This window comes from Choristoneura fumiferana, chromosome 9, assembly GCF_025370935.1.
Source record: "Choristoneura fumiferana chromosome 9, NRCan_CFum_1, whole genome shotgun sequence".
Classification (NCBI taxonomy): Eukaryota; Metazoa; Arthropoda; class Insecta; order Lepidoptera; family Tortricidae; genus Choristoneura; species Choristoneura fumiferana.
This window is the reverse complement of record NC_133480.1, coordinates 10268383-10286384: the sequence shown is the minus strand read 5'-3', so window position 1 is coordinate 10286384 and position 18002 is coordinate 10268383. Positions and strand designations below refer to the sequence as shown.

At 36.8% G+C, this 18002-nt stretch overlaps 1 protein-coding gene across 1 annotated transcript in view; it reads right to left on the bottom strand.

Annotated features, from left to right (window-relative positions):
• Positions 1-6458: 6458 nt before the first annotated feature.
• Positions 6459-18002, bottom strand: part of LOC141431236 (LIM/homeobox protein Lhx1-like) — a 37663-nt gene continuing 26119 nt past the window's right edge. The window contains exons 4-5 of the mRNA XM_074092323.1: positions 10547-10805; positions 6459-9984 (exon numbers count right to left, since the gene is read on the bottom strand). Of these exons, the coding sequence (XP_073948424.1) occupies positions 9845-9984; positions 10547-10805 (399 nt within the window). The 3' untranslated portion in view covers positions 6459-9844. The remainder of the gene's footprint in view (positions 9985-10546; positions 10806-18002) is intronic.

Genomic DNA, 18002 nt, shown 5'->3' with positions numbered 1-18002 from the left:
CTACGGAGATACACCGAATCATATCGTCGCTCGGCAGGCAAAAGTACTAAAGCGACACTTCGTCAACTTTACAGGAGAGCGATTTAAAGTTTTTTTTTTACGAAAAAAAATCATAACTTTTTAACCAGACAACCAATTTTAAAATTTCCAGGAATATATGACACATAATTTAATAGACTATAATAAGGTTTTAATAATTCATAGCAAAATCCACTGGTTTAGGAGATAAGTGTCGCTTTAGTAAATTGTCCCCTAGTCATCGAGCAAATGCAATCAGGCAAAAAGACTAAACGTAAAAATTGACCTCAAACGTCATATTTCAAATTAACTTATGTGATTTTACGTCTCAATAAATTTAGCATGTTTTTACTAACAACACACATTTTATTTCTTATCAAACTGTTCATAATGCTGATTTACCAAATTGCAAGGGAAAAAATATTCCAAAGTACCTACTGAACAGAAATTATATAAATAATATTAATTAATTATAATAAATATTAATCATCTATGCTAAAATTTCAATAACTTAACGTTAACTGTTACTAACACTAGACTTTTGTTAATATTATAAGGTAATTAATCACAAAGGCACCATCTGATTTCTAACAAAATGCAAAAAGGTTTTTTTCACTATTATTTTTTGAGGTATTTTGATCATTATCATGTCCTACTATTTTGGTGTATATACACAGCATACGCTTAGGTTTAAGGATGAAATAATACGTAAAATACCTTAATTTATTCTGTAGGTAATAACTTTAATTAGCATTTCAACTAAAACTTCAGAACATTTTTTTTCTATGTTATGCAAATAAATCATTCATTCAACATTATAGTACTTATTAGTACCTAATAAGTAAGAAACCTGAATAACAAACTCATGCGTCATGGTTGCTATAGCAACTTTAGATATATTATTGGTCTATATAACGATTAAGAAATATAATGCACTATTGGTACAACAACATTTGTTATATTCTCATGATCTAACTATTCCGGTATCATGGACTTGTTGTACTTGTTGTACCAAACTATTAATATACTAAGGGGCTGTTTCACCATCCATTGATTACTGTTAACTGGTGGTTAGGTGTGATGCCGTCTCTATTTGTTTTGTTCGAATAGACTCAATAGACGGAGACGGCATCACATTTAACCGTCGGTTAACGCTAATCAATGGATGGTGAAACAGCCCCTAACAGTAATATGGTATAATGCCAAATGAAACGTCGTGAGACCTTTGCTGAGATTTAAGGACTGCGCTAAGTGAGATATGGCCGTCTTCAAAATTGACCACCTAGACTGAGAAAAGCTTGCGGAAAAATGCACTGATTGGTGCAGACGTGTGTTGGAGGGCCGCAAGTATTGCGATGAAGGCTTGCCTGGCTCAATGCACTTATTGAAAAGAGACAGAAACGACACCAAGGCCGTTCTGCACCAACATCCGCAGACTTCGCTTGTCAGAGATGTGGACGGACATGTCGCTCTCGCATCGGTCTAGTCAGCCACCAAAGACGTTGTGCACAGGCAACACGCCAAAATTCGTCTGGAACAGACGCGTAGGCCTGATTGATGGTATAATATATGTGATATAACCTATGTTCGATATAACGTTCAGTGGGGTATAATGAATTACTGGTATTTATGCCAAATATCTTTTATTCTAGTGAAAGTATATCTAAAGTTGTTATACTGGTCATAACACACCCTGATGGCCATTCGGTTCCACCATGGAGCCGCAGCTGCAGTTATGAGGCACACAAACATCGCAGCCCAGGCGGAGAGCTACTGCCACCCGCAATGAGTCGTTGTCCAAGACTGTTCCCAAATAAGGAACAGGCAACGCCTATAACCACGTTCCCGCTTTGACTTTTGATGCCGACTTCAGCCTGGCCAAACCCACCCCAGTGGTTACACCCACAGGCCGTGCTAGAGCGTCCCTAGCCCCCTCGTCATCCCAAACTCATTGTATCTGCGGAGCCCCGTGCAGTGACGCCAGTCTCATTCGGCTCGCCAGTGCATCATCCACATACGAAATGGTATTGGTAACCTTTATGAGATTTAAAAATTTAAGAGATAAGGCCACCAACTCCATGTGCCGATCCGAGGAACGCTGGCAAGCCCACATCCGCCGTACGCCGCAAACCGAGACCACCGTTACATATGGGCAAGGACGCTTGGACCCATTGCTCATCCGCAAGGGACACGTTCAATACAGTCTCCTTTGTATCTCTCAACGTGACGTCAAAAGAAGAAGTTTTACCCGAACACAACCATTGGAGTGGTTTTCAAAAAATAGGTTATATTTCGTAACAGAGTCAAGATGAGATGGGTATTAATACTCTTCAAACGTTCCTGGGCTGGTCTCTAGTGCACTATAAATGGCCTCTTGGAAAATAGAAGAACCCAAGAGGGTAAAGGTCTCGTGTAAAACCCTTTGAGACCAGGAAGAAAGACCTTAAAGAAGTTAAAGAAGGAGAACAGGCGGGGTTAAATCTGTCCCATATTCGCCTTCAGTCCTATACTCTCAAGGGGGGGGGGATAAGGAAAGCCAAGTCCTGCTTTACGACCTTAGGCTCCTTAGGTGCCATCATCTACGAGTAAATACCAAATATTAAGAGGTGATTTTCGAGACGACAGTGCTTCATGAATAGTAAGACTGAAGGTAAGCGGTCCAAGCTGATCTCCCTACTGCGCACCCACCTGCGAAAGAATTTGAGAATCGCCGTAGACAAGGTTAGAAGGAGAATGATAGACCTGGTGTAAAAAAGGTACAGGGTGGGAATGTATTTTTTCACTTCGCCCAACAGAACATCCCTCTCGCCAGTATTGGACGCGTTCTTGAGATCCTACTTCAAGACGACACAGTCTGGATTTCCGGGTTCCGTGACGAAAGTGCGTGTTGTGGATCGTGACCTCAGTGTTCCAAAACCCAGCTGAAAATGAGCTGGTCGAATTCCGTCTAAGCCCACGGCTGACCCATTATGGAATGACCCTAGTGCTCGCACCACATCCTCCAAGTTTACCGGCAAGGCTTGAATGGACCGATCCGGCTCCCGAGGGAAATTTAACGTGCGGGACGCGGGAGGATGCTTCGAACACAAGCGTCTCAAGACCCGGAGGTGCTACCGAGTCATCAGGCGAACGGCCCCCACACACCGGCCTCATATACTTTGGACTCTATAGTCTTAAGGACAGAATGCGACCTGGAGGAAGCCTGCCCGTCACTACTAAATTCAACCAAGTCCCATGTTCAAGTTTGGTCTCAGTTTGCGGCGTGTGGAGAATGTGGGCTTGCCAGTCTTCCTCGCATCAGCACATGGAGTTATTATAGTGGCCTTGTCTCTTAAAATTAAAAATTCTCATGAAACCCCATCGGGTTACCATTCCGTTTGTGCATGGTGCACTGGCGAGGTGGACGGCTCGACACCTAATAGCGTCGCTGCCTCGGGCTCCGCTGATATAACGAGTTTGGGATGACGTGGGGGCTAGAGACGCTCTGGCACTTGTGGGTGGGTGTGCCACTAGGGTGGATTTAGCCAGGCTGAAGTCGGTATCAAAAATCAAAGCGGGAGCGTGGTTATGGGCTTTGCTTGCTCCTTATTTGGAAATACTTCTGGACAACGACTCATTGTGGGTGGCAGTAGCTCTCCGCCTGGGCTGCGATGTTTGTGTGCCTCATAAATGCATCTGCGGCTCCATGGTGGAAGCAAATGGCCATCAGGGCTTAAGAGATGATCGGTATAACAAATAACACATAATTTCACAATATTATGCTATAAGTATTTAGTAGTATAATGTGTAGATATAATTTAGTTTTCTTTATGAAATCGTTGGAGTTGCAATTCTAACCTAACCTACTTTTTTGGCATAACACATTATTATTATAATAGTATTACGTATTCCAGATTATACCAATAATTCATTATACCCACTGAAAGTTATATCGACCAATAATATATCTAAAGTTGTTATACCTAGCCACCGGTATGCACCCTGGCCATTTCACGCGTTGAGTTCTTGTCGGTGTCCAGGAAAATTTCCGCGCCACTACGCTCTCTTTGACATACTGAAGAGGGCTTTAATATCCGCCAACATCCTCTGCGTTCTGGAGCCTCCGGTCCTCCTGTCGAACCGACAGCAAAAGGCCAGATGGCTTAACTTTAGTGCCATGGCAGAACGGGAAGTGTTTGCTGTCGGACGTTACGTGCGTTAGTACTTTCGCCGCCTCGCACCTCAGCTGAATAGTCCGCGGCAATCCGCGGTGGATTTTGAAAACGGCAGAATTATTCGGCACTATTATTTTGTTCCTCTTGCGTTTCAGGCGATTGTTTACATTCGGGAAGTGGGACGTCGAATTACGGAAAGGGGGTCTCACGCTCACGCCCGCGCGGATTCGTTCCCTGGTGCAAAGATTGTCTATCGCCATTAAACGTGGTAATGCGGCCAGTTTGATGGCTACCTTTGCGCCAGGGACAACTCGAGGGGGCCTTCTGGACTAAACTTAAGCTATTTATGTAACATTAATAAAAATAAATTAAAACTTCTAACTCTAAATTTCAAATACTTAGGGCCGAACATCATCTTTATTTGATGCAAACAGAACCGTAGCGATAAAATTATAACTACAAAATTTTGAAATAGATTTACTATTGAGGTTGCCTGGGAGAGATCCCTTAAAGGGATAAGTCCGCCTTTGTACAAGTATCTCAAAGTTTGTCAATTGTGTTGTGTTTCTTTTCTTTTGTACAATTAAGAGTTTACATACATACATACTATTTTCTTTTATCCTTTGGCAACATAAAAAGAACTTAAAGTTTTAAGGAATAATAATCATTATAATTTATAAATAAAGTTATAAATCTTAAGAAAATATGATGTTTCTATATACCAAACATCGAATTGCAATGATATTTTACTACGTATATATACTAAACACTTTTTTAATACACGATAAAGGTCAAGAGTAATGACTAATTTCACCAAATCTATAATATTTCGTGAAGTTTTTTTGCTAATCCTGTTTGAATGTATGCTTTTGTATATGTTAAAATGGCTAAAATGCCAAACGTATGTTTTAGTTTTTAAGAACAAATAGCTAAATTCTTATAAATTAATTCTTATCAATACAACCAAACGACTAAAGGTGTAAAAAACTTCAACTCGGGGAGGGCATAATTACTGAAGTGACAAAGGTATTTTCTTTTTTTTTTGCACAAAATACTAAACGTCCAACATTTGCAAACTAGAAAAATGGCAAAAGACTGAACGACAGTAAATCGAAAAATGGCAAAAAGGTAACAGTACTAAAATGAAAATAATGAAAGTGATGCTGCATTAAGTAATTTGCTTCCCAAATTTAAGCGTTTTTTGAAAGACTAAAGCGCCAAAAAAAAGTTAAATTTTGCTCCAATCGCTTTGAAACCTAGACAGTTCGATGCAGAAAAATTCGCTGATTCTGGTGATATGCATAACTCATTTTAGCCCAAAGTGTCGCTTTAGTACTTTTGCCTGCCGAGCGACGAATTATCATGATCGGTAGAGTATATGTACTTTAGCGTGAAAGACTAACAAACAAACTCACATGCGCATCCCACTATATAATATTATACATACGAAAGTTTGTGTCTGTTTGTTTGTTACTTCATCACGTCTAAACCGGTGATCCGATTTAGATGAAATTCAGTGTACAGATAGTTTGAGTCATGGGGAAGGACATAAGATAGTTTTTATTCCGGAAAATTACATAATTCCCGTGGGATAGCGATAAATGAATTCTACCAGACGGAGTCGCGGGTAACCGCTAGTTTAAAATATTACTAGCAGTTTCCCCCGCGAATTGGGCTCAGAAGAATTGGTTTCTCGTGCACGCGGGAATTTAACAATTTTCCTAGAGCAAAACTAGCCAATATCCTACCCAGGGTTTCAACATTTTATCAAACATCGTCTAGTTTTCTAATTGACTTGAAATTTGGTATAAACTATTATATGTAGTAAGTGTGGTTGACACAGGCCACCGTCAGTAAAAAAAACCAGGTAGATTATAGTCACTCGTACTCGTAGAGTCAGATTTGGGGCAGGCATTCGGAGCTACAGGCCCGGCTCTTAACACGTGAGGCCGTCCCACAAAACGGGTTTAAAAAAAAACTATGCGTCAGCAAAGTTTTTTTCAGTCTTTTTTCATCCTTCTCCTTTGTTTGCCCTAAGGCCTCCAGACCTCTAAATCCAGTTCAGCTCGATCCTTATGCCTGAGAGCGATACTTAACCTGCTTATACATCATCTTCTTCAGAGACACTAGTGCCAATGCACTGTCTGAAATGCCTGAATAAAACTATGAAAACACCATGTTACAGAACATACAAACAACATTTTTATGTCTCTTTTGATTAGGTACTTCCACGATTTATATATCTTACAGGTTTTTTTTTTTCAGGGAATAAAATAAAATACAATATTCTCAAATAGATTTATATTCTTACAGACAATTCCATTATGTACTTTTGTTTATGCCCTAATATAGATAGACAACAGTATGTACTGAATATTAACACTTAAGCTAGTGTACATACATCATGTTTCTTGTCAAGTTGGGAGCCACGAGTTACCCAATACAGAAAAGATAAGATAAAGACGATACTAAAGATAGATAAATTATCTTCACATAGACAGACCGCTGCAATAGGTTTACTACTAGGTGCGTCGTTGTGTGCGAGACCTCTTACAGATGAGTTCATAAATACACGAACCGACCATGAATAATCAAAGATTTTATTATTTATAGTCTCAGGCATACATTATTCTTATCGCCTGTTTCACTCATTGATAAATTTTATGTGACAGATAAATGTGATGCCGTCTCTGTTGATTCGACCAAAACAGACAGAGACGGCCATCACATAAAATGTATCAATAAGTGGTGAAATAGGCCCTGAATGTCAATTGGCTTTTGGTTAAAAGCACGGCAGAAACATATACCTATCACTAGACGGTCGAGCCTTTCTCAGTTATGGTAATATCAATTGTATTTAAGGTCCAGCCCAGCGTCAACGCTAGCCCTTGATCAAGGTAAAGCGAGATTCTCTACATCGCTTCCGCGCCTCTTAAAAGGCGCCATCAAAATTTTATTTCGCACTGGAAACTGAAATATGACGCCCCTTGCGATCTGAAGGCCTATTCCGAAACTCGAAACTCGAAGTTCGTATCGTACCGTCCCTCTCGCTCTCGTATTAAATAGTTTAAGTGTCAGAGGGACCGCACGACACAAAAATCGAGTTTCGGGTTTCGTAGTAGCCCTGCTGGTGCCCAGAGCGGGTCTTCTTGCTCTACCCCTGGGCCGGCGCTGGTCCAGCCTATCATTATAGTTAGTATGTATTTCTTTACTATAACAACGATGCAATGAAAACTTATTATAACATTTGAATAAATTGAAATTGACATCGACTCGTACGTCCAAAGAACTAATAATAAGATAGAATAGAAATGTTATCGTTTATTTATATCTTCTTCGAGAACTGATGTTGAGCTTTATCCCATTTTATTTTTGTTTACTTTGCTTAAATTATGGTACAATTGCAAATAAAATCGCAGCTATAATTCATTTCTAAGTTATAATTTGCCGGAATGGCGATTTTTACTTACAGAACGAACCGAGGATATAAATGGGAATATAAGTAAAAGGTCAGATAGCTGCCTCGTGATTTTAGTTTGTGTCACGTTTCTATTTATCTCATTATAAGTTCTGTATAAATGTTATCATCATTGCTAAGTAATTTTGTGGGAAAACAAAACTTAATTTTATGAACTAAAAATCAACAGGATGTTTTCGTTTATATAAGTATATAACAAAACCTTTAAAAAAAGTCGTGTCCATATAATTACACACGACTCATACAAATTTGTTACAATAATATGTAAGTTACCTACAGGTATTTAAAATGTAAGTTGGTAACTCGTGGCTCAAAACGTAATAAATATGTAGCTATTCGTGTGTGATATCTCTATTGTGTGAAACAAAAGTATTTAAAGTTAAAATCGACGGCTTTCTGAATCAAACTCGTATATTTCATATAAAGTCCATATATTATACGAAGATGAGTCAGAGGGCCGTAGAAATATGATTGAATAATTTGTATTATTACTACACTGTCCAAAGGAAGAGAATTGGTTCATGACATTATTTACGGACATATATGTATTTCTGTTTTTAATGAACTTTTAGTGGTATGTAATATTCTGCATTGTACCTGCTTAGAAACTGTTCGTTATTTGTCAATACTGATTAGCCCCTTTAATAATTGAAAAGCCTGACGAGTTTACCGATCGTTATCCTCGTAAGAACCACGTCAAATTTTGATTAACCAGAGTTTAAAACTTAGTGTCAATCTAGATTCTAGATTGGCATTAAGTTTCAAATTCTTTAGATTGTAGAAGAAGATGTATCTACCGTTCGCATGTCCTAAATTTAGCACGCTGTGCCTTACGAGGGTAAGTGTTAATGTTAATTAATTTATCTGACGCTTTGATAATTTGTCTTTGCATAGAAAAACATGGACTTTACTATGCATGTGCGAGTTTTTTTTTTTATGGATAGGGGAAACTTTGGAACGTTATGTGTCTTGAGGATTTCTTTTCAAATGATCTATTCTGATTTAGCATAGTTTTGGATAAATACGTATTCAACGTTTTAGTGGTAATTTGTGGGGCACAATTGTTTTGCATTAATTTATAATTAGATAGCAGGGTTAGGTTCACTGAATAAGAGTATTAATTTAACGTAATCCATTATCAAAATTATAAATCAATGCATTATCAAAAAAATATCGCACAACGCAAATGACCAAAACATCATGTTTAAAATGTTACCCTTTTATGTGAATATGGCTTTTTCTGTAGACACGAAATGCAATATAAACTTCGATTGTGTACCTAAACAAAGTTTGTGTGAGAGAGCTGTTATTTGTCAAAAACTAATGCACACACTGAGCGCTTGAAAGAAATGACAATTAAATGTAGGTATCTATGTATTGATTCAAAATGGAGTAGGTTACTCCTTAAAATTGTGCTTGTGTTATCGTCCACATACAAAATGTATGAAAGGAAACGATGAAATTTCTGTGTATAGAATTTTTTTACCTAGCGATATAATTCCATAAAATGTGTAGTTTATAAAGTACATACATTTTATTTCACTTTATTTTACTTTCAAGTTATTATAAAAGTTCGAAATGATACAAAATCGAATAACTACAAAGAAATGCATTTTCTTAACTTATAGAGAAATTAAGAAAGTTGTAAATACTCAATTGTAAAGATTAGCAGAATACAAAAGGAATTATAAGTTCATTGTAACTTACTATTCGAATAACTACCACTTAGTACATAATAAATGTAATATCGTACAGACTTGTCCAGCAATATGTCTATATACAACTAAATTTATATTTACATTAGATTCAGAGTGACCTCTTGTCTCAATAACTATAAGATCCCATTTACACTAAACTAAAAATAAAAAATAAATACATACACAGAAAAATATTATCATAAAATTGCCACGTCTATCTTAAAATAGGAACCAAAACATTAGCTTATCCTTAATCAGCTGTAAATAAATTATTTTATCATAACTTAATAAATTACTATCAATATTATAAAACGCCTTTTCTGTACACTTTATTATTCACATTCACGAAAAAAACCAGCCGGTATTTTATGTCTATGACCGTTAAAAAAGAAATCACAAAGTTACAGCGCGTTCACTTATTGAATGACACTGTTGAAGTCCACTTTATAGCCATTAGAGCCGCATCAGTCGTGGTAGTCCCGCGGCTCCGGCTTCAGCTACCAGACCAGACCCTCGGGGTGGAGGGGAGGCGGCGCGTCACCGAAGGTGAACTCGGGGGAGGAGGGGCGGGGAAGCCCAAGGTGGTCTGGAGGCGGGAACTGCTCAGGGAATTCGCCCGGCAGCGACTCCATTCCGCCTGCGAAACGACCTGCTCACGTTACTAAGGCTTACTACTTAGTGTCTATACAAGTTAAAAAAAAGTTACCTATTTACAACACTACCTATTTAATAACGAATCAAAAATAAAGGATCAAAACTAGCTGCTCTAATTCTAATTCTAAGCATTATGTTCTAATTTCTATACGCTTTGTAAACTTCAATTAGTGTCTATCAGTGGTTAACTTCATTGTATGTAAGCTATGATTTTGCGTGCAAAATTTTTGAAATTAGAACAATTTGAGAATTTCAGCTAGTTGATGTTTCTGAGTGCATCAGTTACTCAACGTTGCCAGCATGAAAATAATCAAAAATTTAAAAGTTTAGACACGATTTTGCCATAAGTACCGACTCTAACGCCGAAACGTCATGTCACGAAATAAAGCATGACAGAGAAAGTAGTGTTAGCAATAACCGTAAGACAAAATGAGATGGCTTTACTTTCTCAGTGCACCGTAGCGTCCAATGTAACAATTTTCCGCTGCGAAGCCATATATGTATAAACTTCTAAATGTTTGGAAAATATGCAAAACGCTACCAACCTGGCTGGTTAAACGGCATGACAGGCGGCGGATGGAAGAAAGGCGCGTCATGATGGAACGGGGGTCCGTAACCGAACTCGAACTTGCCATCCGCCGTCGCGAAATAAGGGAACCCTGGGGGTCCTTCGTCCAACCCCCCTGGGGATAGGTTCATGGGGAACCCTCGCATTTTGCGAGAAGAGCCGAAAAATGGACCCCGGCCCATTGATGTTAGCTGCTTCAGACGACGCTCTTTTGACCGCTTGTTTTGGAACCACACCTGTGGACAAAAGATAAATTAATTTTCCTACGTAGATGTAAGCGTTAATTATAAAAATATTAGTATAGGTATAAATCAAGAATTACCAACTGTACTTTGTGGCATCATCTTTTCATCGTATAAAAATGTGAAAAGTTTGACACTTCATCCCACCCAATTCTCTGGTAAAACAAATACCTACTAGAACGTTCTCTTATCGTGAAGGAGCAATTTATAAAGGAAGTATGTTTTATAAAATGGCAGTGGTGGCGCTGTCCCCTATGCCTAACTTGTTATTTGCTCTTGCTACCTACTCAGCAAATCAGTTTTTCTTTTCTACTCTTGCGATTGATCGAGTTTAATGCCAAGAGAAAATGAAAATATTTTTCATCAAACTTGCACATAAAACAGCGCTCTAACAAGCTTTTGCAGCAATTGTTAACAATATTTTTACACATATTTGTACCTATTTATCAGTAAAAACATAAAACGTCTACCACAACGCAAGACATGTTTGTTTTCGATCGCTATCTAGATGTTTACAGAGAAAAAAAAACAAAACCTTTTTATGATGAAAGAATTGTCGCCGGCCAGCACGTTTCCAATATTAAATTCTTATTTTCCCACCGCATCCATAAAATTCTGCGGTCAGAGAAATATCGACAATCGACTTACTTTTCATCTTTACTGTTCTTATTTATTTAAGGCTTTGTGGAAATATGAAATATTTATGGCCACCATATTTTTTAAATTGACATAGAGATGTTTCAGAATGATGTTCGTCTAAAACATATCAGTCTATAATCGATTGAGACGCTACTTACAAAGAAATCCATATCGATTTAATCGTAATCGATGGCGCCGGCACCTAGGTATATTGTTGATGTTGTTTAAAGATTCAGAGTTGATTTTTATCCTTACTTATCTCAGGAATTTTAGTTCTTTGAAATTTAGCAACAATAATATAGACTCAGTACCTCCTCGTATGTACAATGTAGCTAATGTCTATGTTTCTTATGTTTTGAAATACTGCTAAAACTTGCGCAAAAGTTAGTAAGTTACATTATTTACAATGATTGTCAAATATCAAATTGTGAAATACTAAAATTTTTGAGTGACATATTGACGTGATACATAGAGGAACATAAAAAAACACTTTTTAAACTTTCTTTGGCTAAATACCTAGAGATGTGTGAATTAAAAATAAAATAGGAATAATAAAAACATAGTAAATTTAGAACCTTAAGATAATTCATCTTTCTTCTTGAATATCTTTTATGCAGTATAATATGTTAGGCCAATGTCTTGGAGAAATTAACTGCATATATCTGACCTAGTTCCCTTAAAGTTAACGAAAATCAAAAATTGCACGTTGTATAATATGCATATTGAACAAACCCTATTAAGTCTATATATAGTGTAGTGTTTTATAATCATCTATCTGGACAAGATCTGGGCAAAAAATAAGTGGCTCGCCAGACGTTCACGGCGCGTTAGGTTCGCGTGTGCCGCGCGTGTAATCGGTAACCGCCGTGGTCTCGTGTGGGGCACCCATTACGAGTTGGTGTCATGAACCATTTCTTCGTGACACGGTTTTGTTTTTTATTTTATTATTGGAGCAAATGCCTGATATGGCCAGCTCGTTCGCGCTTGACTGCTCCGATACTACAGATACGATACCGAGGACACATTGTAGTCATGTAGGTCTGTATCTGAATAAATTACAAAAATTAAACGGTTAAAATCACAATTATACCTAAGTCAGGAACGGTTCAACTAGTTTTTCAGTTATTTCGGAAGATCTTTATTCAAAATAATGTCTCAGTTATATTTATTAGGTCTGTAGGTACTATTCGGACACTGCGTTTTTATCCAATGTTTGCGAAATGTAATAAAGGCCAAACTTTCGCATTATGTACTCTTATTCTGCTTCTCAAATAGGATGAATGAGGTATGAAACCCTACTTAGCATTTAGTTAGAAACTTATAAACTGCTTAAAAATATAAGATGAGCATGAACATGAAAGTTATTGACATTGTATCTTGAGTATATTTAAAAAAAAGATTCTAACCACGAACTTGTACTCGCAAATTCCTGTGACAAAATGGTATGTAACAATGTAATGTATGTATGCAAACTCTTTATTGTACAAAAGGAAAAAAAAACAAATTAAATTGACAAATCGAACTCTATTGGTAATTAATTATTGACATCATCACGCTATCCTTCACTAACGCAAACACAAATCACTACAGCAGACAAAAAATAGTTTTTCCAGCAATTTAAAAGCAGATTACTACCCAAATGAACCATTAACGTAATTACGAGTAATTACAAATTTGTGCCAACAAATCGTGTTCTAATCATGTGTTAGATGGATCAACTGATTCATTAAATTTGTTTTTTTACTTAGCTAGTTTATTCGTGGCCAGTGTTTTGCATTTAATTGGTTGGAAAGGATGCGTTCTATGATGACGGACGTCCTTGGCTGTAATGGGTTTGGCGGAAAAATTGCTTCCTTAGTTTTTGCGCGATGTTTTTTTTTTATTCGACTGGATGGCAAACGAGCAAATTCTACACGTTTTCGGATGAATGCAGTCTCAGGCTACGTACGGACTATGCGGCTAACCGTGCGGTTTGAACATGACGTCTCTTTCTCAAGAGATACTTTGAAGAGGGACAGCACGCTAAAACAGTACGATTTTCTTTCAGAACTTCGTATGTCACACTCGGTAGATTTGCCGCAATTATCAAAAAAAAAACACTTGATACGAGTATAGGCAGCAGAGACTCCCTGAGACAGGGACTGAATGTCAACGAACTTGTTAAGGTATAAATGCGTATAACGCACTAGTGAGTACAATTAGGTAAATCAAAACAAAGTGTCCTAATAATATCCTCCTGCGCCCTCGCGCACTTTATAAAGGACCAATTAACACTAAGAACAACGGCCGAAAGTACTTTATAAAGTACAAATTGTTCATTGAATAAAGAATTTTAAGCATTTTGAAATAAAATCAAAAATAACAAAGCTGGTGAACCACTCCAGGTCGTAAGCTGACAGTTACGTAGGAACTGACTTGTGTTAAATACATATTCAACGATTATCTTAGTTTTTATATTAACACGGCGAATTTAATACCAATATTTTGTGCATAACTATTTGAAATTAAATTATCTAAATATTTCTGTAGACAAACTTCCATATTTTTTTATATAAAGTATAATATTAGTTAAACGATAAAAATATGTAAATACATTTGAAAAATAAATTAACATACAATTTATTGTCTGACATCGAATAGCATGGTGAACGGTTGTGTTGCTCTGAGTATGGACCCTGGTTGAGTTGGAAACGCGTTAGTGCAGCGTGATGGTGACGATAGTTGGGTTTGTGTGATTTATCTGTGTTCTTACAGTGGAGGTGGATGAGCTGCATGAACACACATTTGTTGCATAGACGTAGCTATCATAAAGTCGCAGGTGAGCAATGTAATTGTTTTTAGTTCATAGGTATGTAAACGCATAGCTAATGTTTCCTGTACGTAGCCTTGCTTCCAACGCGACAATTATAAGGAAAAAACCATCGTTGGCAAAAGTAGCTATATTGCTCAATCATGCCAAGACATAGAAATAATAGGTAGTGATATTTTTTAAACAAAAGCACGCTTGTGCTAGAAGCCATAGATAGTTCCCGCTGTGCGCGCGCTTTGATCGTACCGCCTGCGCCGCGCAACATTACCCATGCTGTCGAAACACACCCTAAACTCTTACCAATAGGTGACAAAATGTAACAACTAGGTTGTTTTTTTTTTAAGTACTATCATTGCGACGAAAAACCAGAAAGTCGTATGTTCTTGTTTTTGAGTTTGTTTAATGCGCTGTTTTGGTGTTAAGTTTGAGTTTTAACCGAATTTTATAACGCGCCCTATTCTGTACTACCCTTGAACTACCATACATTAAATATCTTGATTACTCGTATGCCAATAATTTTATTATGTGTTTATTACGTAACTACTATTAAGATAATATAGTGTAAGTTATATATAGCAGAAAAGTCGTCTACAGTTTCGCACTACTGTACCCACTTATTAAAAATTAATTAATCTACATGTCGTTTTTTAAGGACTAGAAAAAAGTTACCTAAGCGATTTTGACGTGTCTTTTCATTGGACAAACAATAAAACAACAAATACAAGAAATATATACTTAACAAACAGCAATTTTTTAAAGCGTATTTAATAAAAAGACGCAATATGATTGTTTTCCTTTTTCTAATGCTAAAAAATAAACGAAATAAAAATCATTTTTTACCCTTACTTATACTTTTGCTTCATGGCTATATAAGGCGTTGCCCATCACCGGAACTATAAATTATAAAATGTATTTTACTTCATCAGTAAACGTGTCTAAGTTTTAATTGCTTTCATGTTGAAAAATTTATGATATTTTCTAACAAAGCTAATCACACCAGCGGCGTACGCGCATCCAACTACACAGCATAACCACCAACGGCAACCATATCGCGATTTTAATACCCATTGACTGTAAAGTTTAACCTTGCATGGCTACTTTCCAACTTAAGGTCCTTGAAACATTCAATTGAGCATCAAAAAAGTATTGGGACACACAAATTTTTCTTCTTTTCTTTCTTTATATTAAATTAGATTGTTTAGTGCGATTGTCAATTCAATCTCATCTATGTAATATTCGTTTTTGTTACTGGCAATACCGAGTTTCTTTATAAAAGAAGATTTGTTTTAATACCTATCCCAGTAATTTATATGTTTACTATATATCAGAATACGGCTACGCAACTGTCTCACTCATCTCATTCAGTGGTTCTTCTTCGAATTTGATTAATGAACGTTTTTTATAGAGCTACGATTGATTACCGTAGTTTTAACAGGTAGACTGCCTTGAGGCAAAAAATATTGGATCGTCTTCACATTGATAAGCTTAATTCGTAGTAAAGTGCGTCTCTATTAAACGATTTAAGTTGTAGCAAAGTAAGATAAATAAATATGATGGGACAATTTACACTAACTGATCTTAGCAAAGTTTTTAGAACCATGAAAATATAACAACAAAATAAATATTATAACATTCTTGCAATGCGATAATAACTTATAATAGGTAATTCAAGACATCCAAGACTCGAGAACAAATATTCGTATTTTTTTTTCATACATCTAACTGCCCTGGCTGAGGATCGAACGGACGTCAAGCATCATTGTTAGGTTGTCTAACTACTACGCTAAAAAGTTTAAAAAATCTCTGGTGCTAATTCGCTCATACTAAAATGTTTAGCTTTCTAAGGTTAACTTGGAAAGTTTTATAAGCCGACAATAAAACGAGCTTTCTATACAATTACCGTGTTATAAAGCTAGTAAAATACAGGTTTTTTTAAGAAAATTAACTTTTTAAGGCATTGTAGAGTTCTCTGTAATGTGTTATAAGGTAGTCTACAGTGTGTTGGTGTCAATAATAAGTTTTTGTTAAAAACATCATATTTAATCTGTCATCTCCCAGGATAACAGGATCAAAGGAATTTGGGCACAAATTTGTGCCTCTGGGAGAGGACAGGTTAATACAAGCTTTTTTTTGACACCTACCTTTTCTTGGCTCTACTAGCATTGTCATTCAAGCGACATATCCGTACCAAATTCCAAGTCGATGCTGTTAACCCTTGAACGCGTTATTGCGTATCTATCCCTTTAGCAAATCGTCACTACTTAAAAAAAAACTCGTATCTGAAAATGTATAATTTTTCTGAGTGCACTTTATGACCATAACGTCAAGGTTCAATTTTGCTGATGTATTTATTTGAGATACGAGATTTTTTCAAAGTAGTGACGAAATGTAGATGTACGAGAAAAAGTGCTTGCAAGATGTCTTAATGTGAGTCGCTGACAGTACCGACAGCGACTAAGGACGTATATTTGTGTTACACGCATTGTGTATAAAATGTTACGTGCATTGTGTATAAAATAGATCTAAATGGGTAAAGATTCAAAATTTCGAAAGTCTGATCATTTCGGATATTCCAAAAGTTAGCTCGTGACCTCTACAGTTCAACCAGTAGTCGAACTAGTAGCCTTGGGGGATTCGGTATTTGTACCAAATTGGCCTGTTCCGTTATTTAATGTCCGAACGTATTAGTTTTATTACTTAATCGCTGCTCCAATAGACCAGAATGGAGGAAAAAATGGAGTAACAAAAAAATTCTGTAAACATTTATTGTGGAACCATTAAATTTTTATGTTGTCCGCATCCGGAATTAATACAAGTTCTGCGCCTAAGTCGGCTTTAGGTTAGATTAAGTAAGTGCCATACGGAGAAATCAGCTACCTATGGCGCTATTTTTTTAGTTTACTATTTGGCAGTTTTAGATAGGTACATAGTTGTCATTTAACATAAAAACAAGTGCAGTGCGACTCTTAATAATCCCCAGGTTCCACACAAAAATCATAAAATCTTGTTCCAGCTATTCTTGAGTTATAAATGGTGTAACTAATATAGATGTATATGTACTGTACTAAAATAGGGAGGTAGTAGGTATTGAATTGTTTTTTCTTTTTTTATTATAGGTAGTGTTTTGCTTATTGTCAGCCACACAACCATTTCCTTCTTCAAGGTGAGGACTGAAAACTAGCAGCTCTGCTGAGTCCGTTACCTCTTCACAAATTATGTTTTATCTGTTTCTTTCATTGTATTTTGTTATGATACATAATTGGCTTTGTGAATAAATATTCTTTTATTTTTATTTATTTATTGACTTAACAAAAACCACGACATTGCTATGCATCAAAAGCGCTCCTTTACATGCCCCATCGCTGGGTACAGCCACTTACATCTACGGCTCTAAGCCTTGATCAAGGTAGAGCGAGATTGTCTGCATCACTTTCGCGCCCTTCAAAAGATGCCATCATAATTTTATTTTATACTGGAAACTGGCAAGTGGAGCTCCTTGCCATCTTGCGCTTAGAGCGATCGCTCCTCTTGCTCTATCTCAGGGCCGGCGTTAGGTAGGCACTTGCAATAAGGGCTAGGTTTCAGATCCAACGCGGGTCTAGTGCAAATAAGGACTTTTGAACACATCATTGGTACACTCAAAAACAGGCTTACGAAAGAGAGCCCTATGCGGCCAAATTGCAAAAATAATGTTGATTTTAGTTTATTTTATCATGAAAAATAAAGCGAGGATCTAAACTAGA